We start from the raw sequence: 19,812 nt of genomic DNA, 5'->3' as shown, positions 1-19,812 counted from the left end.
TATAAGGTTAAATAATGAAGGCCTTCAGGTTCCTCCTGCATGTTTTTACCTAATCATGGTGCAATGTCCTGTAGAGTGAAATCTAGTTTGTCTTTCAGATATTTTTTTATGCCTTAATTTGGTAGCTGACAGTGAAGAAATGACGGGAAATGAGGGGAGGGAGGGATGTGGAGTGACATGTCACAAAGGTCGTTGGCCGGACATGAACTGAGGATGGTGTTTACTGTTGGGAAGCTGCTTTGAAAAACAGCTTTGCAAGCTGCTAATACTGAAAAAAGTTGAACTACAGCAAAGCTCCTTTACAGGGACAAATCTAGTTTGGTAAACGACTGAAAACACACAAAAATGTCAAATAAAGTATTTTAACTACTTGAGTCACTATGCAAATTTAGTTGAACTCCCAGCATGTTATTGCAAAAGTTAAAATACTTGTTTAATTAAATATAATTCACTTCTCCCCAATACTACCTGTTTATGATCAGCACCTTCACCTGTAAGTCACCAGCATGTCATCAAGATGTTGTACTTTCAAATATCCAATACATAGTATCACACTTTACTTACATTGTGCTCATTCTTGAACACCTTTTGTGTTTGATGGGTTTTCGCAAAAAACTATTTATCTGTCTGCTTGATAAATAAATCAATAAAACTAAAATCGCCAATTAAGAACACAAACCGAGCAGGTACCAATGAAATAAAACAGAAATGGTAAAAGCTATATTAGGATAAAAATTAGAAATACAACAAAAGAACTATATTAACACATATACATGCACACTCGTGTACACACATACACGTACTGTACATGTATACATATACACACACTGCATAGACTACCAAAGTCACTTAATTTTTGAAGGGCAATGACTTAACAACCCTGTCATGGGTGTAGATGATGAGTCAAGGTGCTGTGACTTATATATTTTCACCAAGTACTGTATGCAAGGGACTTATTGGTGTTAATTTCCAGCCAGGCTTTTATTTTGAAACGCATGTGACACCTGACACTGTGTGTGATTTGACACTTGGACAGACGCGTAGGGAATCTCCTGTCAAAGACAAATAAGAAGCTGTCGAGCTGCCAAGTTTGACATAAAACACAAACGTTTCATGACTCTTTCAGATCCGTCTGTCTGTCCCGAGTGTCAAACTCTGCCGCGCTCTCCGTGTGCGCCATTTACGCACACGCCCCCGGTTTTCTGGCGCAGCGCTGCGCTCCTGACGCTCCAGCGCGCCCTGGAGAAGACTGATTATTTTGAAGGAGCCTAGAGAGGGACAGCTGGGAATATGCAAGACACTGTAATGGATTTTGATCAGTGAAATTCAAGCTCATTAAAAACTTGTTTTCCGTTGTAGATGTCATAAAGAGACAAACACTTTGTTCATGAAGCTGTTTTCTTATTAAACCTGTTTTTCTTGGCATAATATTTCAGTAAATGTAGGTTACTACACAGCTCTTTGTCTTCAGAAGACATCTCAGGGTTATTTATTTTGATGAAGCAACTTAGCAACCCAACAGACCCAACTACGCCCTGTCTCTGACGTCTGTGGAGATATATGTGAGATTTCCACTCACTGGCACACACACACAGAGGCAGCCTCATCAGTGCGGCGGTGCGTGAAGGCATCACCGTGCTGTGATCCTTAGATAGATGAAAAGATAGACTCACAGTGAAAAAAGGACAATCTGCAACATAAAACCAAAGTGAAGGAAGAAAACAGACACGTTGTTTTCAGATGATCTAGTCGAGACCTGCGAGCCTGCAGTGACTGTTTATGACCAGCAGGGGGAACCACATATATCACAGATAGATAGATAGATAGATAGATAGATAGATAGATAGATGGATAGATGGATAGATGGATGGATGTTTTTCTGTGTTTGTCCATTACAGCACAGATAAATAACAAGCCACAGACAGAGGAGTCTGTTTGTTGCTGTAATTACACTTCCCTGCTCAACAGTTAACCACAGGCTTCAGGGTGTCTGACAACACCGGTCTGTGGTGATGATGGCAAAGTGCACATCAGCGCTTATTTAATGTTGCCCAACACGTTCAGATAGGTTGTAAGACCTGTGAAATATGGAGGGCCCCTTAATGCCAGACAGAACAAACAAAAGAAAACAAAAAACACCTGGAAAATATTGACTCAGTGAATCAAATTAAACTTTGGAGACTTTTAAGATAATTTTAATTTGGTAACTCTATGGTAAGTCTATGTTTTATCTTTGTATCTTATATATATTAGTATCTCATATCGAAAACAAGTATATTAGGTTAAATTCTCCTGTCAGTGGCCCTGACCGAGGTCCCTGTGGTCCTGGGCACTGCACAATGGGCGCCCACTGCTCCTACTTCTTAGGATGGTCCAGATACACAGAATTCAACATGTGTATGACTGTGTATGCAACAAATAAACTTGATTCACCATTTTACCATTTATATTATTTACACAGTAAGTCTTATCTTCGACTCGAATAAGTATGTCACAATTAATCCTTACCTTTGATTTAGTATCTCATATTTTAATTAATTAAAGCTATAATACCGTAAGTAAAATTTCTGCATTGTATAAAAATGTTAGATCCGTGTTATATATTTTGTTGAGTTGTGTATTTACATCATGCCAAATGTTTCCAACAATGGTAAAACCCAGAGAAATACATAATTTATTCAGGGTAACAGTGCATTTCTTTGCTGGTTGCTTGTAGGTATAACTACCGGTAAAACATGAGATACGTCAGAGAGTGATGAGGGAAGTCAGAAAACATGAAGAAGTTTGAGAAGCCCTGATCGCTTTATTCTCAAATGTCTTCTTTTTTTTAGACAGCAGCAGTCGTATCTCGTACACGTGAAGAATGATAACAAAGATGGCATCACAGCTGTAAAACATGCCAGTGTCATGCTGTGCTGCTCAAAACAACACTACACTTTCCTTTCTGTACAAGCAACAGTAGAAATTAAACTCTACCAGAAACAAACAAAATAGTTAAATTATTAAAATTAGATTCAATAATGTATATGTTATATATATGTATATGTTAAATATTTCAACATTTTCACTTACAATTTAAAAATCAAAACTCTCATTTTGCTGACTCACCTTGAATATTCTTTTTTTTATTATTATTTTAATCACGTGTTAAACTTGATTTATTTTCTACTCTTGTCTTGACAGGAATGGACTTCCATAGAAAAAAATGGATTAATTCTCAGAGTCAGCTTTCTTCTTCACACCTCGACAACAAAAGCAAAACAGAAAAGGTTGTCAGACAAGAATACACACCCAGTCAGTCGCTCTCTGCAAGAGGAGCTTTACATTTCACTGAAACTCAACACTCAAATACACAAACAGCAACTGGAGAAACCAAATGAAACCTACTGCAGGCCATTTGCAGCCATGATATAAAGCAGTATAGTTAAATAATAACATATTATGTAAATTAAACTCCATGTTTATTTATTTATTTTCATATTTCAACCAAGTACATTTAGTCTAAAATGTGTATTAGGGATTTTTTTTTAGTCTAACCTCTCATTTTGTGCAGTTTCCTACTTCAAAACCACAACTTGCCATGAGTAAGAAACCCGGAAATAGTGTGAGATGTCAGATGAGTGGGTTGGACCTCGTGTGTGTGTGTGTGTGTGTGTGTGTGTGTGTGTGTGTGTGTAGACAGAGAGAGAGAGAGAGAGAGAGAGAGAGAGAGAGAGAGAGAGAGAGAGAGAGAGAGTCTGAGTAGCACTCCAGTCAGCACCCTTGGGGAGAAGAAACATCCAATCAGGCGGCTGCCATCTGATTTGATCTTATTCATTGGGAATATCGATCCGTTTTGATCAATACACTTAATTCTAGAGGAAACTTTGCGCCCGGCTCTCTGCAGCATCCTCTCTCTCTCCCCCCCTGCACACGGACTACTCTGCTTTTTATTTTCCGGATAAAATGGTAATAACGCCTCTAACATCCCCCTGCGCTCATTCATGAGCGGCGACAAGTCGTCTTTTGGCTCGGATGTGCGACAGATCAGGCACACCGCGTCCCCAGAAGAAGAGGAGTGAAGAGAAGGACGAGCCGCGGGAGGAATACAAATTATACTTGTGAAAGAAAAAACGAGAAGAATGAGTCGGGCTGCCGGTGTGGAGCGTTGAATCCGAGAAGATTTAGTGTTTTTCCTGCCAGGCTGCTGCTGCTGCTGCTGTGCGCCTCCAGCCCCACAGAGGATTCAAAGAAAGACGGTGTAGACCGGTGTTTCTGCAACTATGACAGTCAAACTGGACTTTGAGGAGTGTTTAAAGGACTCTCCACGCTTCAGGTAAGAGTTTCACCTGTGCTTTGGTACTGATAGTGATCGAGGCAATAGAGGAAGAGGCTGAACCGCAAAATACCCTTTAAAAGTGTTTAAATGTGGCCAGAAAAAGTGGATAACTCCTATAATACTGATCATTACATTACTTTTTAAAGGTCTGTGCTGCATTATCCTCATGTAAGTGGCATTTCAGACTCAAAAAATGGCTTTTAATGCATTTAGGCTGGGTTGCACCATTAAGGATTCATTTTTAACTCCACTTAAATAGTAGTTCAACTTTAATTTATATTTAGCCAAACTTTTAAACTAATGTAACATTAAGAAAGGTTGAATTTTAACCTCTTTTAAACTTTTTGAGTAATTAACATGGGTAAGCAATCATCTCCACAGTGATTAAAGTCTATTAAATTCAGTTTGCATCACAAAACTTTGAGCTACTAAATGAAGATTAGTTTTGAATTGTGCAGCAGAGCTCTGGATGCACTCATTTTAAACCTAGCTTTGCTAAACTCTAATTAGAGCTTATCTAAAGTTAAATGGTGCAACCCAGTGTTACTGTTTCTAAATGAGTGCATTTGAACCACTGGTGCCAACAATAAGTAGTCCCTCTGGATTTGAGGTCAAGCCATGTCATGTCACTGCAAGTGTTGGAGGCTGAACCCTGATGCTCAGCTGCAAAACACCACAAGAACAGTTCATATTGATCCAGAAAAAAGTGGATGAATTACATTATACTGACAAAAAAGCAATATACACTTTAATTATGTCCCCTTTTGAAGTCTCTGTACAGTAGTACCCTCATGTCAGTGACATTTCAGGCTCTAAAAATGACTTTTAATGCATTTAATGCTGCTTAATTAGTGAATTTGAACCACTGGTGCCAACAATAAGTAGTCCCACTGGGTCTGAGGTCAAGCCATGTCATGTCACTGCAAGTGTTAAGAGGCTGAACCTTGACTCTCAGCTGCAAAACACCACAAAAACAGTGTATGTTGAGCCATTAAATGGGATAAATTCCATTATATTGACAAGAAAGTAATATATACTTTAATTTTCTTCCTTTTTGAAGGTCTACACTGTGATGTCTCCATGTTAGTGGCATTTCACTCTCTAAAAATGACGTTTAATGCATTTAATCTTTCTTAATTAGTCAGTCTGAACTTGTGCCAGCATTAAGCAGGGTCAGAGGTCAAGTCATGTTGTGTCACTGTAAGTGTTGGTGGTCAGTGAAAGGAAGGAGGCGTGACATGCAGGCCTGCAGGGCTGAAGATGCTGATTTGGTGGTCAGATGTGGCAGCTGTTCAGCATGTCACTGAACCACAGGCAGCTTATATTAGACCAGGAAATTCGATTTTGTTGAACATCTTTTAAGAAACAAGGAACGTCAAGTTTAGAGCTTGCAACGATTAGTTATATGATCACAAGTCAAGTTATAGTAACGCATGAAGTGATGCTTGTAGAATCACACAAACTTTCTTGGCTTCACTCATTCAAAGGGCTGCTTACTATCTCTATTTTAAGCCTATAAAACCTTGCTAAAAGTCTGTCAGTGTAGCTCTTCTGCAAGTCAACAATCAGTTGTCTTTCAACACAGCATCAGCATCTGGTGTAATCAAAAAGGAAGTGTCACTAAATTAGTTTTGCAAGCAGCGAAAGAGGGAGTTTGGCAGAACTTGGGTGTGCCCTGCCCTCATAGTTTCTGGCATCCTGCCTGAGTCACAGTGGCTGGTGTGTCTACCAGCTGATTTGGCATATTTCAATCCTGAGCCTCAGCCCCTGTCTGGATTTATGAGGCTCGCACAGCGGTGGAAAGTTTGACTTGTGGCAGCTGCAGTGGCGAGGTCTCGTGTCGGGCTGAGAGCAGAGCAAGGAATGAAGGGAAGGGAAGAAAAAGAGGGACAGAGGAAGGAGGCTCATGCATATCATGAATACAAAATCACCCAAACAGATAAGCAGAGAAGTGTCAAGGAGGACAGAAAGAGATAAAAAAAAAAAAAAACCCTCTTCTGACAGCTCAGGACAACCGCTCAAATGTGCTACCTCCTGTTGCTAGGTTACGGCGAGGTAGGAGGGCAACAGGAAGTGAGCTGAGATGTGCTGAGGTGATCAACAGGAGAGACAGGAAGTGTGTTTTCTGTGGGGAGAACCACGGCGGAAATTCAGCGTTAGCTCTGTTTTAATTTGCTTGCTTGTGACACTAATTCAGAGAGAAATGAAGAGGACGGCGCCTCTTTAACGAAGGAATCTTTTTATATTCCCCCACAGTGGCCTCCTGTTCACTGTAAAAAAAATAACTCTTTGTTTCAGCTTCGAAAAGCTTAGTGTCCAGGCTGCCTTAAAATTTTAAGTTCACTGAATTTAAAAATACAAGTTGAGGTAATTTTGTAATGATTAAAAACAAATAAACTTGCCTAGTCAAATAAATTTGAAATTGATTCAGTTCTATTTGAGAAAACGTTCAATAAGTTGAACATATTAAGTTGAACCAACAACTTTTCAGTCACTTTATGGACATGACAAACAAAACTTGATTTTATTTTACATTTTAATCTTCATTACTATGAAAATATGCAACTGTGATTTCTTTCCATCATATTCTTTAAACTATAAAAAGTTAGTGTCCAGGCTGTCGTGGTATTTTAAGCTGGCTGAATTTGAAAAGAGAAGTTGAGGTAATTTATATTAATTCAGTTGCACTTGAGAAAACATGCTCAACAAGCTGAAGATATTCAGTTGAACCAACAACTCTGCGGTCAGAAACACACAGCAAAATTTAATCTGACATGTTTCCTTCAAATTATAAAAAAAGATGGGTCTCCCCAACAATGCATGCTGGGAAGTCTGCAAATAATGCTGATCATGTTTCTTAAGAAACTTAATTAAATGAGTTGAGTGAACTCAGTGACAGTACATTCATTCATTTTAAGTTAAGACTTCATGTTAGAAGACCTCGTGTTCATAAGTTTTTAAAATAAAAAGCAGAAAAAATAAGTTTAATTAACTGCATATCTGCATATTTCTGTTAAGCTAATGAGAAAATATTAGCTGATTCCACTAAATTCCTGTATAATTTTTTTCCAGTTTTTCACCCTCTTTTCTCCTTTTCTTTCCAACTCTCCTTGGCCGACTTGTCATTTGGTCGTATTTCAAGAGGACATGACCTCAGACTTTGATTCAAACATCCTCGCACTAACAAACACAGAAAACACAAACAGTTACTGTGTGTCCAGGCCCTCCTCTCTCTTCTCTCTCCACTCACAGTCTGGCCTCTTTTTTTTTTCCTTCCTCCTCTGTCTCTCTCTCTCTGTCTTTCTGTCTCTCTGTATCTCTGTACTGTTGGTGGAAGGCAGCGGAAACCACATGGTTGAGTTGCTGGTAAAGAGAGAAGAAGAGATACTGACTGTTACAGCAATAACTGACAAACTAGCCATGCACAGGACGCCTGAGCTGCTTTTGTGCATGTGTCAGAGGTGTTAGGTCAGCTCTTGTACTCAAACACAAAACTCAGACAGCACTGAATACTTGCAGGAGGGCTCGTTCTGCAGGCCTACACAATGTTTCCATGACTGGTGTCCACCTAAGCTCCGTTCAAACCCACAGGAATCCAGTTTTAAAACTCATCTTCAATTTATTTAAAGTGCACCCAGAGAGTTTCTAAGTCGGTAAAACTCTAAAAGAAAAGAAGACACATCAGCGCTGGTGTTATATGATCCAGCTTCTTAGCTCTGGCTGCTGTGCTCTGGACCAGTCTGCTGCCAGAGAAAAGTGCATTACGGTTGTCTAGTCTAGATGTTATGAAGGCCTTTACAAGAATGTTTGTGTCTGATTCTTGTTGCTCAAGATTCCTAAAAATACCAAAAAATGTCACGCTAAATTACAATGAAGTATAAAAAGATGCAGAAGAATTTCCCATTCCATGCAAGAATGCAGACATGAATGCCGTGGCATCGCAGAAGCATTGCAACCACAAAATATAGGCTACAGTGTTGTAGGTACATGTGCGAAAGCTCGAGGGGAAGTGTTATGGAGAAAAATCAGGGTCAAACGTTTTCTCATTTCGAAGAGATCAGGGCTGCAACTAACGATTATTTTCGTAGTCGATTCATCAGTCAGTTATTTTCTCAATTTGTCGATAAGTAGTTGTTTTAAAATGTCAGGAAATGGTGAAAAATGTCGACCTAAGATGACGTCCTCAAATGTCTTGTTTTACTCACAACCCAAATATATTGAGTTCACAGTCGGAGAGAAGAAACCAGAAAAATATTCACATTTAAGAAACTGACAGCTGAGAATTATGACTTTTTTTCCTTAAAGAAAATTACTCAGACCAAATAATCAGTTATCAAAATTGCTGGTGAGTAATTTAGCAATTGATTGATAATCAATTAATCATTGCAGCTATGAAAGAAATCGTATATGAAAAGTTACAATGTTTTTCTGAAGATATTTTCACCTTATTGCAACACAAACTTAATGTAATATACAAGAAACCTTTCTTGTTATAACAATATACTGTTTATCTTGTTATAAATTGATAACATATATTGTTAATATGTCAAGGTTATGACAATATAAGTTACCACATTATAATGTGTGATGTTTTCTGTTATAACAATAAGTTATCATGTTAAAACATGAAACATTTCACAATATAGTACTATAAAAAGTGTACTGATATAACTGTTTGCCTCTGCAGTGTTCGTGGGTTCGACTCCCACCTGCAGCCCTTCGCTGCATGCCGTTCCCCGACTCCCCCTTTCCTCTCACAACTTCAGCCATCCTATAAATTAAAGGCATAAAAGCTTCACCCAAAAAGTTTAAGAGAAATAAAAGCTTGATATAACAAGAAAAGTTTCTTGTTATAATGTGATAAGTTTGTATATTGTAATAACATGAATTTATCTTAATTAAAAGAGAATACTGCTGTTTGTAAAGTTGCCATTATCCTACGCTGTTCACTGAAAATTAAAGCACAAACTTCAGCGTGCAAAGCAAGAAAATGTTTGAATGTTTAAGGTCAATAGTATGTGCAGAACAAGACAAATGAATGTATAAAATGTTTTTCAAAAAATCCAAAAATATTCAATTTACAGTGAAAATTTGAGGAGTTTGAAACCTGTGGATATATAAATAACTTCAACAATTAATCAATCATTAACATATATTCTCTGTTGATTGATTAATCAGTTAATTAGCTAATCTTTTAAATACTGTCTTCACGTTTCATTTGACTTCTTGTCACTGATTTATTTCCATAAAATACAAGGTGAGCATCAGCACAACGAGGTTCATGTGTGACTGTAAGTGAGTTTATCGTGACCTTTGACCCTGAGCTCTGGTTCATGACCGTGTGTGTGTGTGTGTGTGTGTGTTTCAGAGCTGAAATCGAAGCGGTCCAGAACGATGTGAGTGAACTCGAGACACGATTAGAGAAGGTGAGATGCATGCACACACACACCTACACACACTTTTATCATACTGAGTCACTGCCCTACTTTCAAACACACACACACACACACTCACAGGTATGAGTTGTTGTCGGACACACACTCGCCATGTGAAGAGGCAGTGAAGTGAGAGGTGGGCGGTGGTGTCTGAGGTATTTTTCACCTGACAACGAGCAGGAAGTAGCTGCAGGTGCTGCTTCCTCATCGTATTGTCCTCCAGCAGAGAGAACTACTGTTTGTTCTGCTTCACAGCGATAACGTATATTCCTCATCATGTGTTTGAGTTCAAACATGTCAGAGTTTCAGATCTATTCATCTGATAGAGAGGCAACATGCTGCATTTCTGTTCCCTGATGATACAGAATAAGCGTTTCACTCTGTGCTGTTCGTGACATGGCAATATGAAAACCATGACAATAAACTAGAGGTCCGAGACAAAGCACTTCATTCATTTAACTTTCCCTGCAAAGTATCGTAGTACAAGTGAGTGATTTATGTGAGGCAGCGGAGAGATGAACTGATTTAGCAAGAAAAAAAAACTGGAGTAACTGGGTTTGAGCTCCTCAGATGACTTTTATCAGATTGGTCTAAATGCCCTTTAGCAAAAAAAAAGGAAAACAGCTCCAGTGCTGCTGCTCTGTTGCTGAACTCTGACCTGAAAGAGAAATTTCCCTGCATGCAAGTAATCCTGTTTTTTCTGTTCTGTCACGATGCCACATGGTATCATGCTGCAACATGTGTGGTCTGCAGACAGATTAAGAAAAACAGACTTTTGGATAAATGTTAAAACCATAGTGGGAGCAATAAAACAAACATAAGGTTAAAAAAAAAAAAAGAAAAAGAAAAAGTGCATGCATTAAAATGTTCAAAAATTATTCAAAAGTTATATTAACAAAATGAGAAAAAAGTACTCACCAGAGTCATATTATGATATTATTACATTTTATATTACATGATCACTATATATAATCAATAGTCTGGAATCGGCAGCAGTTGTACTTCATTTGATTGTTTGTCTGATGGAGCCATTTGTTGAATGAGGAAACTTAAAATGACCAAAAAAAAAAAGTTACCAAAAAAAAAAAAGAGGAAATTATCAATGATTAATTGATAGTATTTTTAGCTATGGTTTTGGGAAAATACACAAAGTTTGTATCCCTAGTTTTTTTTTCGAGGTGTGTGTGACCACTGAGCAGAACAGAACAGTTAGACTTAAGATTAAAAAGTACCTAGTATTCTGAGGAGTTTTTGAGAGGAATACTAGGTACTTTTCTAACACCACAGATTTTCAGTACTCTTTCCACAACTTTATTTAACTATATGCATAATGTTGGTTTGCTTAATCTGTAGCAACATTTCATATTTCAGAAACTGGCTATATGTTTTGTATTTAATCTGCAAAATAGCTGCTGGTCAGTTAAAATGTAGCAGGGTAAAAAGTACAAAATGTCTATTTGAAAAATAATGGTGATTTATAAAAATAGCATGAAGTGAAAATACTCAGAGTATAAGTACCTCAAAACTGTACTTAAGTACAGTACTTGAGTAAATGTATTCAGCTACATTTCATCACTGCTTTTGTAGAGGTGTAAAATAAATGACAGACAACCTTTCAGAGACTTTGAAACCAAAACACAACGTCCCATGAGAGTTAGCACACAGTATCGCCCCCGATGCCTTCATGTCCCTCTTACACCTGCCTGCTTGGTCGACACTGACTGTGAGTCGGGCAGTATGTCGATATTATGTTGTATTCTTTATAAGACCAGATGTCATGAAAGCTTTCGGATGTCGTCATATCGTGATATGGCATATGTGTTGTCTTTTCCTGGTTTTAAAGGCGGTGGTCTGCTTTTCTGAACTTCTCAGTCTGATCTAACCGTCCTGATATTGAGATATTTGGTCAAAAATATTGTGATATTCGCTCATTTTATCACCTCAGCTGCTTCCAGCCCCTGGACTACAAAACATGTCGTCAGTCACAACCCACATGATCAGTAATTATCGATATCGACCAATATCAAACTTCACTATCACGATAGGTTTATCAGCTGTATCGTCCAGGCTTAGACTGACTGAAGGGCTCATGGTTCGTTATTATAAGATGAACGAAACTGTAGTAAATTAAAGGCTTATTCACATCCTCCCTAGTATTTTCACTTCTCCCTGCTGATTAGACCTCTGCTCCAGTCAACTGAACGTAGTAATAAAAAGGAAGAAGAGACACATCTGACATTTTTAAGTTAGATGTCGTGTTTATACTGTTATTTTCATTTATTTGTTTATTGTCCATTTTATTATTGTCTAGTTGTTCTTTTTATTTTAGCATTAGCCATCCTCTTATTTTATTATTTTTCTCCCCTCTGTCTGGTGCTGTTTGGCGATTGTGTTGCGTTTTGTGTTGTTGAAACGGAAAATTCAATTAACTTTAAGTCGTAAAAAATAGACATTAGAGCCACCGACAAACCACCAAAGAGCTGCAGAGACCAGTTCGTCGGATCATGTTCCTCCCCGGGATTAATCATGTCTTAGCATTTTCAACTACTGGTTAAGGAAAATCGCAACATGTGCAACCCTATTTTGGAGAGGTGACTGTGACATCAACGGTTAAAAAAGTAACTAATACTCTGAGTAGTTTTGGGGATGAATACTTTGTACTTTTACTTAATCATATTTCTAACATCAGTACTTTTACTTGTAATTGAGTAATAGTGTAACTTGTACTTGAGTACAGTTTTTCAGTATTCTTTCTAATATCTTGTTTCAGTCTTTGTTAAGACATAAAGAACCAAACTAGAACTCTTAATGTGTTTTTGTACAATAAAACATTGGTGCTATATGAATCCAGCCTGTAAGATCCAGTAATGTTCTCGCTCTAATGCAGTTTAATGAACTCCAGACGGTGTTTAACAGAAGCTGGATATATTCAGCATGTGCAGTGATTACGCTCGATTAGAATAATCTCGAACTCTGGCTGTTTCAATGCTCCTTAATGCATGGACTCCTGGAATAACTCCTCATTTCGTTTAATTATTCATCCTGATTATGGTCTGCCGTTAGTCGCCTTTTGTTTGTCTCTTGTTTGAGTATTCAGGAGGAGGACTCTGACTATGGTGTTGCATGTTTGTGTATTTTCAGCTTGTTAAACAATGCCAGGCCATGCTGGAGGCAGGCAGGGTCTACTGCCAGACCAGCAAGAGCTTCGTCAACGGCCTCCGGGATATGAGCCACCACTGCTCCGGGGACGAGATGATGGAGGTGAGACAAGGACAGTGGCAGAGGCACTCTTTTTTTTTTTTTTAACTACGATTATGTTGCATTTTCTCAAATCAGTGTTTGCCTACATCTGGAAGGTAGTAGTTCATTAAACTCTCAGATTCAGAGTAATTTGTGCGTGTTTACATGACTTTGAATGAGACTAAATTCACTGAATTGTGTGTAATACGGGCCCTGCACTCTACTGCAACTACTAAACCAGGTTATTTTATATACAAACATTAAATGGCTGCTAAGATGTGATGAAATGCAGAGTCTAATCTAAGATGTCTGTCCTGCAGAACTGTTTGGAGAAATTTTCCCAAAAGCTGTCTATCATCTTGGATGCACAGGGGGTGAGTGAGTCTGTTTGTGACCGACTTTTCACCACAATCTCCGTTCCAGTCATGGCACTTATCAGCCGCCCTATGTGGTAGCGTGGTCAAATGAGGCTGCAGCGCACTGTCGAACACGTTACACTTGACATTTAACAGTTGTCTGTGCTCACTGTGATAGATTTGTCTCTGTCTTTTTTTCCTTGTAGGAAGTGATTGAAACCACACAGAAGTCAGTGAAGATGAAGCTGCAGAGCATCGTCAAAGAGTGAGTGAGAGTCCCTGTTTGTTTCATTTCTCAGTCGCCTTCTTCAGCCTGAGTCAGTCGCCAAACATTAACACACAACATGAAAAAAATATGATCATGATCCTTCATTTTCCTCGTTCTCTTTCTGTGTCTTACATTCTGCTCTTATTAGTGGGAATGATACGGTGAATTAGACGAGAGACAGGATATCTCATAGCATGTGTCAATGACGATTAGCCGGATTTTTAGCCAGTGACACATTTTGAATGTGGCTTAACGCTCTGAGCTCAGAGGTCTCTTATCAAATGGCAAACAGGAGAGCATGAAAGCTGATACTGTTTTCTCCAGTAAGATTAAAGAAATATAATACCACACACAAAAAAACATGTGAATAATACATGACATAACAACAGTGCTAATATACTGTGGTGTAGTATGATACATAGTAATATGTCCTTTAAAACCATGCATAATGTTTATGCAAAACTGCAAACAGAAAAAAAAATTAAAAATTAAAATGTGGGACAGGGGCACATGGAAATAAATCACTAATGACTAATTGCTCAATTGAGAAGCTGTGTTATATCCAAATGTGCACACACCTGACACACAGCCTGTGTGCGAGCATGTTTCTGTAGTTATCGTGTCATTTCAAAAAGTGTCCATGTTGTCTGCAGCTGACCGAATATGTCTCCATTTGGAGTATATTCATTGTGCACGGACTGTGCACCCTCGTGCACACTTTCTGTTTTGGTTCATGTAAGTCAGGCATGTCCAAACTATTCCACAAAGGACCACGTGGCTGCAGGTTTTCATTCACTCGACTCATTTAATCAACTGATTTCAGTCTTCAAACAGCTGATTAGTCGAATCAGGTGTGCTGTTGATTGGTCAGAACAAAAACCTGCAGTCACTCGACCCTTTATGGAATAGTTTGAAAGTGCCTGATCTCAGTGCAGAAGCACAGTGTGTAAAGGATTGGGTGAAGGTGAATATAGATCAGCAGGTGTTGTGATTATTAAATATTCTCTCAGCCAATCACATCTCTGGCACATGAACACACATCACTGCACATCTGCACCCAAACTCAGGTGGAGTCTGATTTTCCATCAAGTTACAAACAAAGATGATTACATCAGACAACACTATTTGTGATCTGACCTGTGTATTGTTATACTGTAGCAGCCTGGTGTTGTTTTCAGGGGATAACCACAGTGAGCAGCCGTGTGTAATGACATTCTTCAAGTACTCCGCTATAAACACCATCACCCAAAACTCTAGTGTCTTCAGCAGCCTTATTTCACTTTGAAAGTATTTATCGAATAAAGGTTAAGTACTAACAGGATGATCAAACCAAACTTTTTTCCATCCTTCCCGTCCCGTCATCCAGGGATGTGCGCCGGTTCAAAGATGTGCGCAAGGAGTTTGAGCGCAGCAGCGAATGTCTGGAGGCGGCGCAGGGGAGGAACGCTCAGGCCCCGCGGGGGAAACAGCACGAAGTGGAGGAGGCGAGCAACGCTCTGCTCAACGCACGCAAAGCCTTTCGCTCCGAGGCCCTGGATTACGTCCTGGAGGTGAGAAAGAAGTGAAAATCCCGCCTTTTTATTCCGGTAAACACGGAAAGACTGAATCTGTCAACACAGTGGAAACTGTGACATTTTCACCAGTAACTGCACTTCTATATCTGACACTGATCTTAATCTTATCTCGCACCTCAATGGACAGGATGGTAGTAATGTTTCTGTTTTTGGACTGAACTGCTCATGTTTTTCTTTTATCAGTGTATTATTTTTTTTTCAGTATTCTATTAGTTATATGTATATTTTAGTTTCGTGTAGTTTATTAAATCTTGGACCGCGTACAAAATAACCACAAAATAATCCCAAAAAAGCAAAGAAAAAAAAATGCGTCATACTACATTTAGCTTTCTTGTTGATTTCCATCTGTAGTCATCTGTGGGCAGGTGAAAGGAAACGATAAACGATAACAACAAATGTCATATAAATTTAAAGCTTTTACATCCTTGACTGTTGATTGTTCCTGTTCAACATCGTCAATATATCACCTGTGTGTTAAAGCTATTATATTCATTATTTTATTTGTCCCAGATGGCGATTTGAGCTGCACCGAGCCTAAAAATACTGAAAAATGTAAAAACAAAAAACTTCCATATTAAAATGTCTAAAAGACACTGGACATGTTATATATTTATTACATTATTATTACTGTATTATATATTTTGCTTAGTTGTATACTTGAATTATCTCAAATCTTTACAATAATGTTCAAATGCAGAGAAATCACCGGATACATCAGATACGTCAAAGAGTGATGAAGGACGTGGCTGAACGTAACGTGAATAAAACCTTGATTATCTCATGCATGAACATGATTTCTGCCTGAGTTATGTCAGATAGATTTTCATCTGCAGCTGTGGTTGTTTAACAGTTAAAATAACAATTCCCATGATCCCACGCCACTTCTCAACGTCATCAAACTACATCTTTTGTTATTGTTTTAATGAGAGAGAGACCCTTTGCAGGAGAATTTAAATCTTTCATTTAATGCTTGCATGCAAGCTAAATTTCCTCCGGAACAATAATAATAATAAAGTTGGAGTATGAATTCATTATCCTGCACTTTTGTGTGTGTAAAAACAGGCTCATACTGGGTGCAGTTCAGCTCAGACTTCGTCACATAAGCAGTGCATCCAGGTACCAAAAGTAGCCTGGATAAAACGTACAGCAGCACGTCTGATTATAGTTGTGCTTCTGCTGTTTTGAATGATAACAGGTTTGCCTCGGGGCTTCTCTCCAGGCCTGTGGTTCTGTGGCTCTGGGAAGTTTAACCAGCCAGTGAGTTTAATTGGTTATGGAAACATGAACTGTCTCTTACCACTGTTTCCTTTTGTTTCAGATTAATGTCATCGAGGCCAAGAAGAAGACCGACATTTTGATGGCAGTGAGTTCATGTTGACCTATTTTAAGTTCATGCTGTTGCTTTTGTAAATATGTGGTGTGTACATCTTTAAAAGTGTATATTTTCTTGATGGATTTACTCAGGATATCCTCTGGGATATGAAAGTAAATTATTTCTCTTGCTCATTGTCAGATGTTGTCGCTGATGGAGGCCCAGGCTCAGTTCTTCCAGCAAGGCCACCAGTCTCTGTCAGAACTGGACGACTATCGACGAAAACTCAGTGAAGAGGTAATCGCTTGTTACAGCCTGATTGATTTCATTTCCTCTGCTACAATTATATTTGCACCGCAAATCTTGGAGCAATCATGTAATCATGTGAGCTTCCTATGTGGCGTTTGATGACCGAACTGGCTGCGTATGAACACTAACTAAATAAATAACAGCTGGGCAGGAAAAAGAGGGTCTTAGCCTCATGAAGTCTTGTGTGGAGTGCTTGGTACAGTAAGAGTCTACAGAAAGGAGGTCTGTCAGTATGTTATGTGGAGTTCAGTGAGTATAACAGCCTTAAGATGTTATAAACAAGGCTTTAGCCTTTATATCAAGTCAACTTGATAAGTGTGTTTAAAGCCCCTTTTATACAGCCTGTTCAAGGCGGTAATGTGTCATTATTCTGCCCCGCTGCTCTGTATAAAATGAATGGAAAAGGGGGGAATTGTTCTGGTGCTAAGTCAGCAGAGTCAGAGTGTAAAACAGGGGAGCATGTTACGTGTCTTAAACACTGGCATGCTATTTAAAATCACACACTGGGGCAGCATTGTGACGCCGTTGTTTGGTTCAGTGTAATAAAGCAAAGCCAGTGTAATGACGGGTCTTATTTACGGGAGTTTTGCAGGAACACTTTTTAAAAAAGGGCCTTTTCATATATGTAGCGACGCCCTTTGAGCTTTCGACACTGCCCAACTGTACATGCCTCACTCCTTGTAGTACATACAGTCTGTTTAAACTGCTATAACCTCCCATCTCTCCCTCTGCCTGTCAATGCCATTGCTGCTCTGCAACAGCATCACTGCCAGCTCATTCAGCCTCACCACCTCCCCAGCATCCACCTGCAGGCTCCAACAGGGGGTCCAAGATATGTGTTCATCACTCCTATATATGTCTGTATAAACATAAGAGTGATGAGGTCGGAGCATAGAACTGCTGCAAGCTGCTGTTCTGCTGCTGCAATAAACAGCTGCTGGGGCACCCTGTAGCTCAGTTGGTAGAGCGTGCAACCCTGTGTACTGAAGTTATCAGTCCTCTGCAGCGGCTGCTGGTTCGACTTCCGCCTGTGACCCGTAGCTACATGTCATCCCCTCTCTCTATCCCCTTTCCTGTCTGCTCTTCAGCTATCCTGTCAAAATAAAGGCAAAAGATCCCCCAAAATAACATTTAAAAGGACAACATACAAACCACATAAAAAATCAAGGCCCAAACTCAACCAGAAGAGGTGCACACACACACACACACACACACACACACACACACATAGTAGAGGGATCCTGTCATCCATCTGAGATGAATAAATACTGGCTATCAAACATACGCAGGTACAAGAAAACAAAAAGGGTAAAGACAAAACACCCAGGTGATATATTCATCCAGATGCATTGAGTAGATATCGCAAGAATTAACTCCGAACTTCTTCCCATTTATGTTCACATGTTGGATGATTAGATCACAGTTTTTCCATGTGAATAACTGAAACAAGCATGGTGAAGTTGATGCCGTCCAGTCTATTGGAATGAGTTTTTTGGTTAGCACCATGACCATCAAAAGAGCTGTTTGGATGTATGATTAAGAGTTAAGGAGTCCTCTGATCCCAGTCCTCTGTCCTTTGGTAAACCACAGAAAAAAAAAGAAAAAAAGAAAATCTTGACCATGCTGGATAAATTAAAGGACAGCTTCAAAATAAGTGCAAAGGTTTACCACTGTTTGATTTGCATTTGTTACAAATTGGAGATGCAGAGGGGTAAAATTTATGTAACTTGACCTAACTTTAACTTAACTTTGTGCTGATTTAACTTTTGTCTGCTGTTTACTGAACACTTCTGAATACAGGAAATGTATCGATCATGGACAAAATCATTCAGATACTTTTCTTTGCTATAAGCTAATATTATCTTGAGATATAAATAAACTGATTTGCAGTTTTACTCAAGCCAGTTAAGTGAAACAGGAAGTGATAAAGTGAGTTCTCCACAAACTAGAGTTGGGTATTGTTTCAAAAAAGATTATAATACCAGTACCAGTACCACAAGAACACTTGCAGACCTCCTGTGGAGCAGAGGGGCAAAAGCTTGCTTGATCTTGACTTTTAGCATAAAAACAGACTGTGAAAGTGAGAGCCTCAAGATCTGTATGACTTTGTGGGTTTTAAGCAGGAGGTGTCCGTAAAGTTACCATAGGTGCGACTAGCTTGTGACAGCCAAGACCATTAAAAGAACAGATGCATTTTAGAAATGAGAAAGCGATACTCTGTGCTGTGGAAAATGGACGTGCATATGTTTGTCTCTTTTCTGTTCGTGTCCATTCAGATGCTTTCTATTCACCGAGAAACTTTTCCTTTCCTGACATATTTGCCTCCGTGAGAAAGACAGAAATGGAAGTTCAGGGCAGGTTACTTCTGCAGTCTTTATTCTTCAGGAAACAGGAACTAGGAAGAGTTGAACGTCTTCCTACATCCTGCACCAAACAGCACTGGTGGTTTCTCTTGTAAAGAGTCTGTTTGGCGTATTGTTCCTCAGTGTCTCTCTCTCATCTGACTAATCTCGTTCCTGTCATTTCCTGTTGAAACAGGAAGGGCTTTGTTGTTTTTTGATCCATCCAGCGAATGCTTACAAATTCATTTCCTGTTTTAAATTCTTGACATGTTGCAAAAACAACAATATAATACTGCTGATCCTCAAGGTTGTTGAAGTTTTTTTTCCAGTTTGGATTGCCAAAGAGCAGGAACTGACACACACACGCAGAGACACACAGAGACACAGCCATGTGAAATATTTCCTGTTGTTGCTCACTTTTTCCTGTCACGATGAAAATGTGATGTCATCTTGTGACTCCTCGGCCCTGCCCCCCTTCAGAAAGACGCCAGGAACTCATCTCATGCAATTTACCCAAATATTTTGGGTCTTATCATGAAAGATACCACGTGGTTTATTGCACACAGACGTATTTTTATTAACATTTAACATGTCTTACCAATATCTTAAATATCCCCAAGCAAAAACAAACATTTTGAATCCCTTTCCTCTCTCATAA

General features: G+C 39.0%; 1 protein-coding gene across 2 annotated transcripts in view; it reads left to right on the top strand.

The window, feature by feature from the left end:
* The first annotated feature begins 4,050 nt into the window (after positions 1-4,050).
* Positions 4,051-19,812, top strand: part of acap1 (ArfGAP with coiled-coil, ankyrin repeat and PH domains 1) — a 33,937-nt gene continuing 18,175 nt past the window's right edge. For both annotated transcript variants that reach the window (XM_084713212.1, XM_084713211.1), the window contains exons 1-8: positions 4,051-4,315; positions 9,687-9,744; positions 12,895-13,014; positions 13,314-13,367; positions 13,556-13,614; positions 14,984-15,167; positions 16,510-16,554; positions 16,705-16,800. In XM_084713212.1, the coding sequence (XP_084569338.1) occupies positions 4,263-4,315; positions 9,687-9,744; positions 12,895-13,014; positions 13,314-13,367; positions 13,556-13,614; positions 14,984-15,167; positions 16,510-16,554; positions 16,705-16,800 (669 nt within the window). In that variant the 5' untranslated portion in view covers positions 4,051-4,262. The remainder of the gene's footprint in view (positions 4,316-9,686; positions 9,745-12,894; positions 13,015-13,313; positions 13,368-13,555; positions 13,615-14,983; positions 15,168-16,509; positions 16,555-16,704; positions 16,801-19,812) is intronic.

This window comes from Lutjanus erythropterus, chromosome 23 (genome assembly GCF_056507025.1).
Source record: "Lutjanus erythropterus isolate fLutEry1 chromosome 23, fLutEry1.hap2, whole genome shotgun sequence".
Taxonomy (NCBI): domain Eukaryota; kingdom Metazoa; phylum Chordata; class Actinopteri; order Lutjaniformes; family Lutjanidae; genus Lutjanus; species Lutjanus erythropterus.
This window is presented reverse-complemented; position numbering and strand designations above follow the sequence as displayed.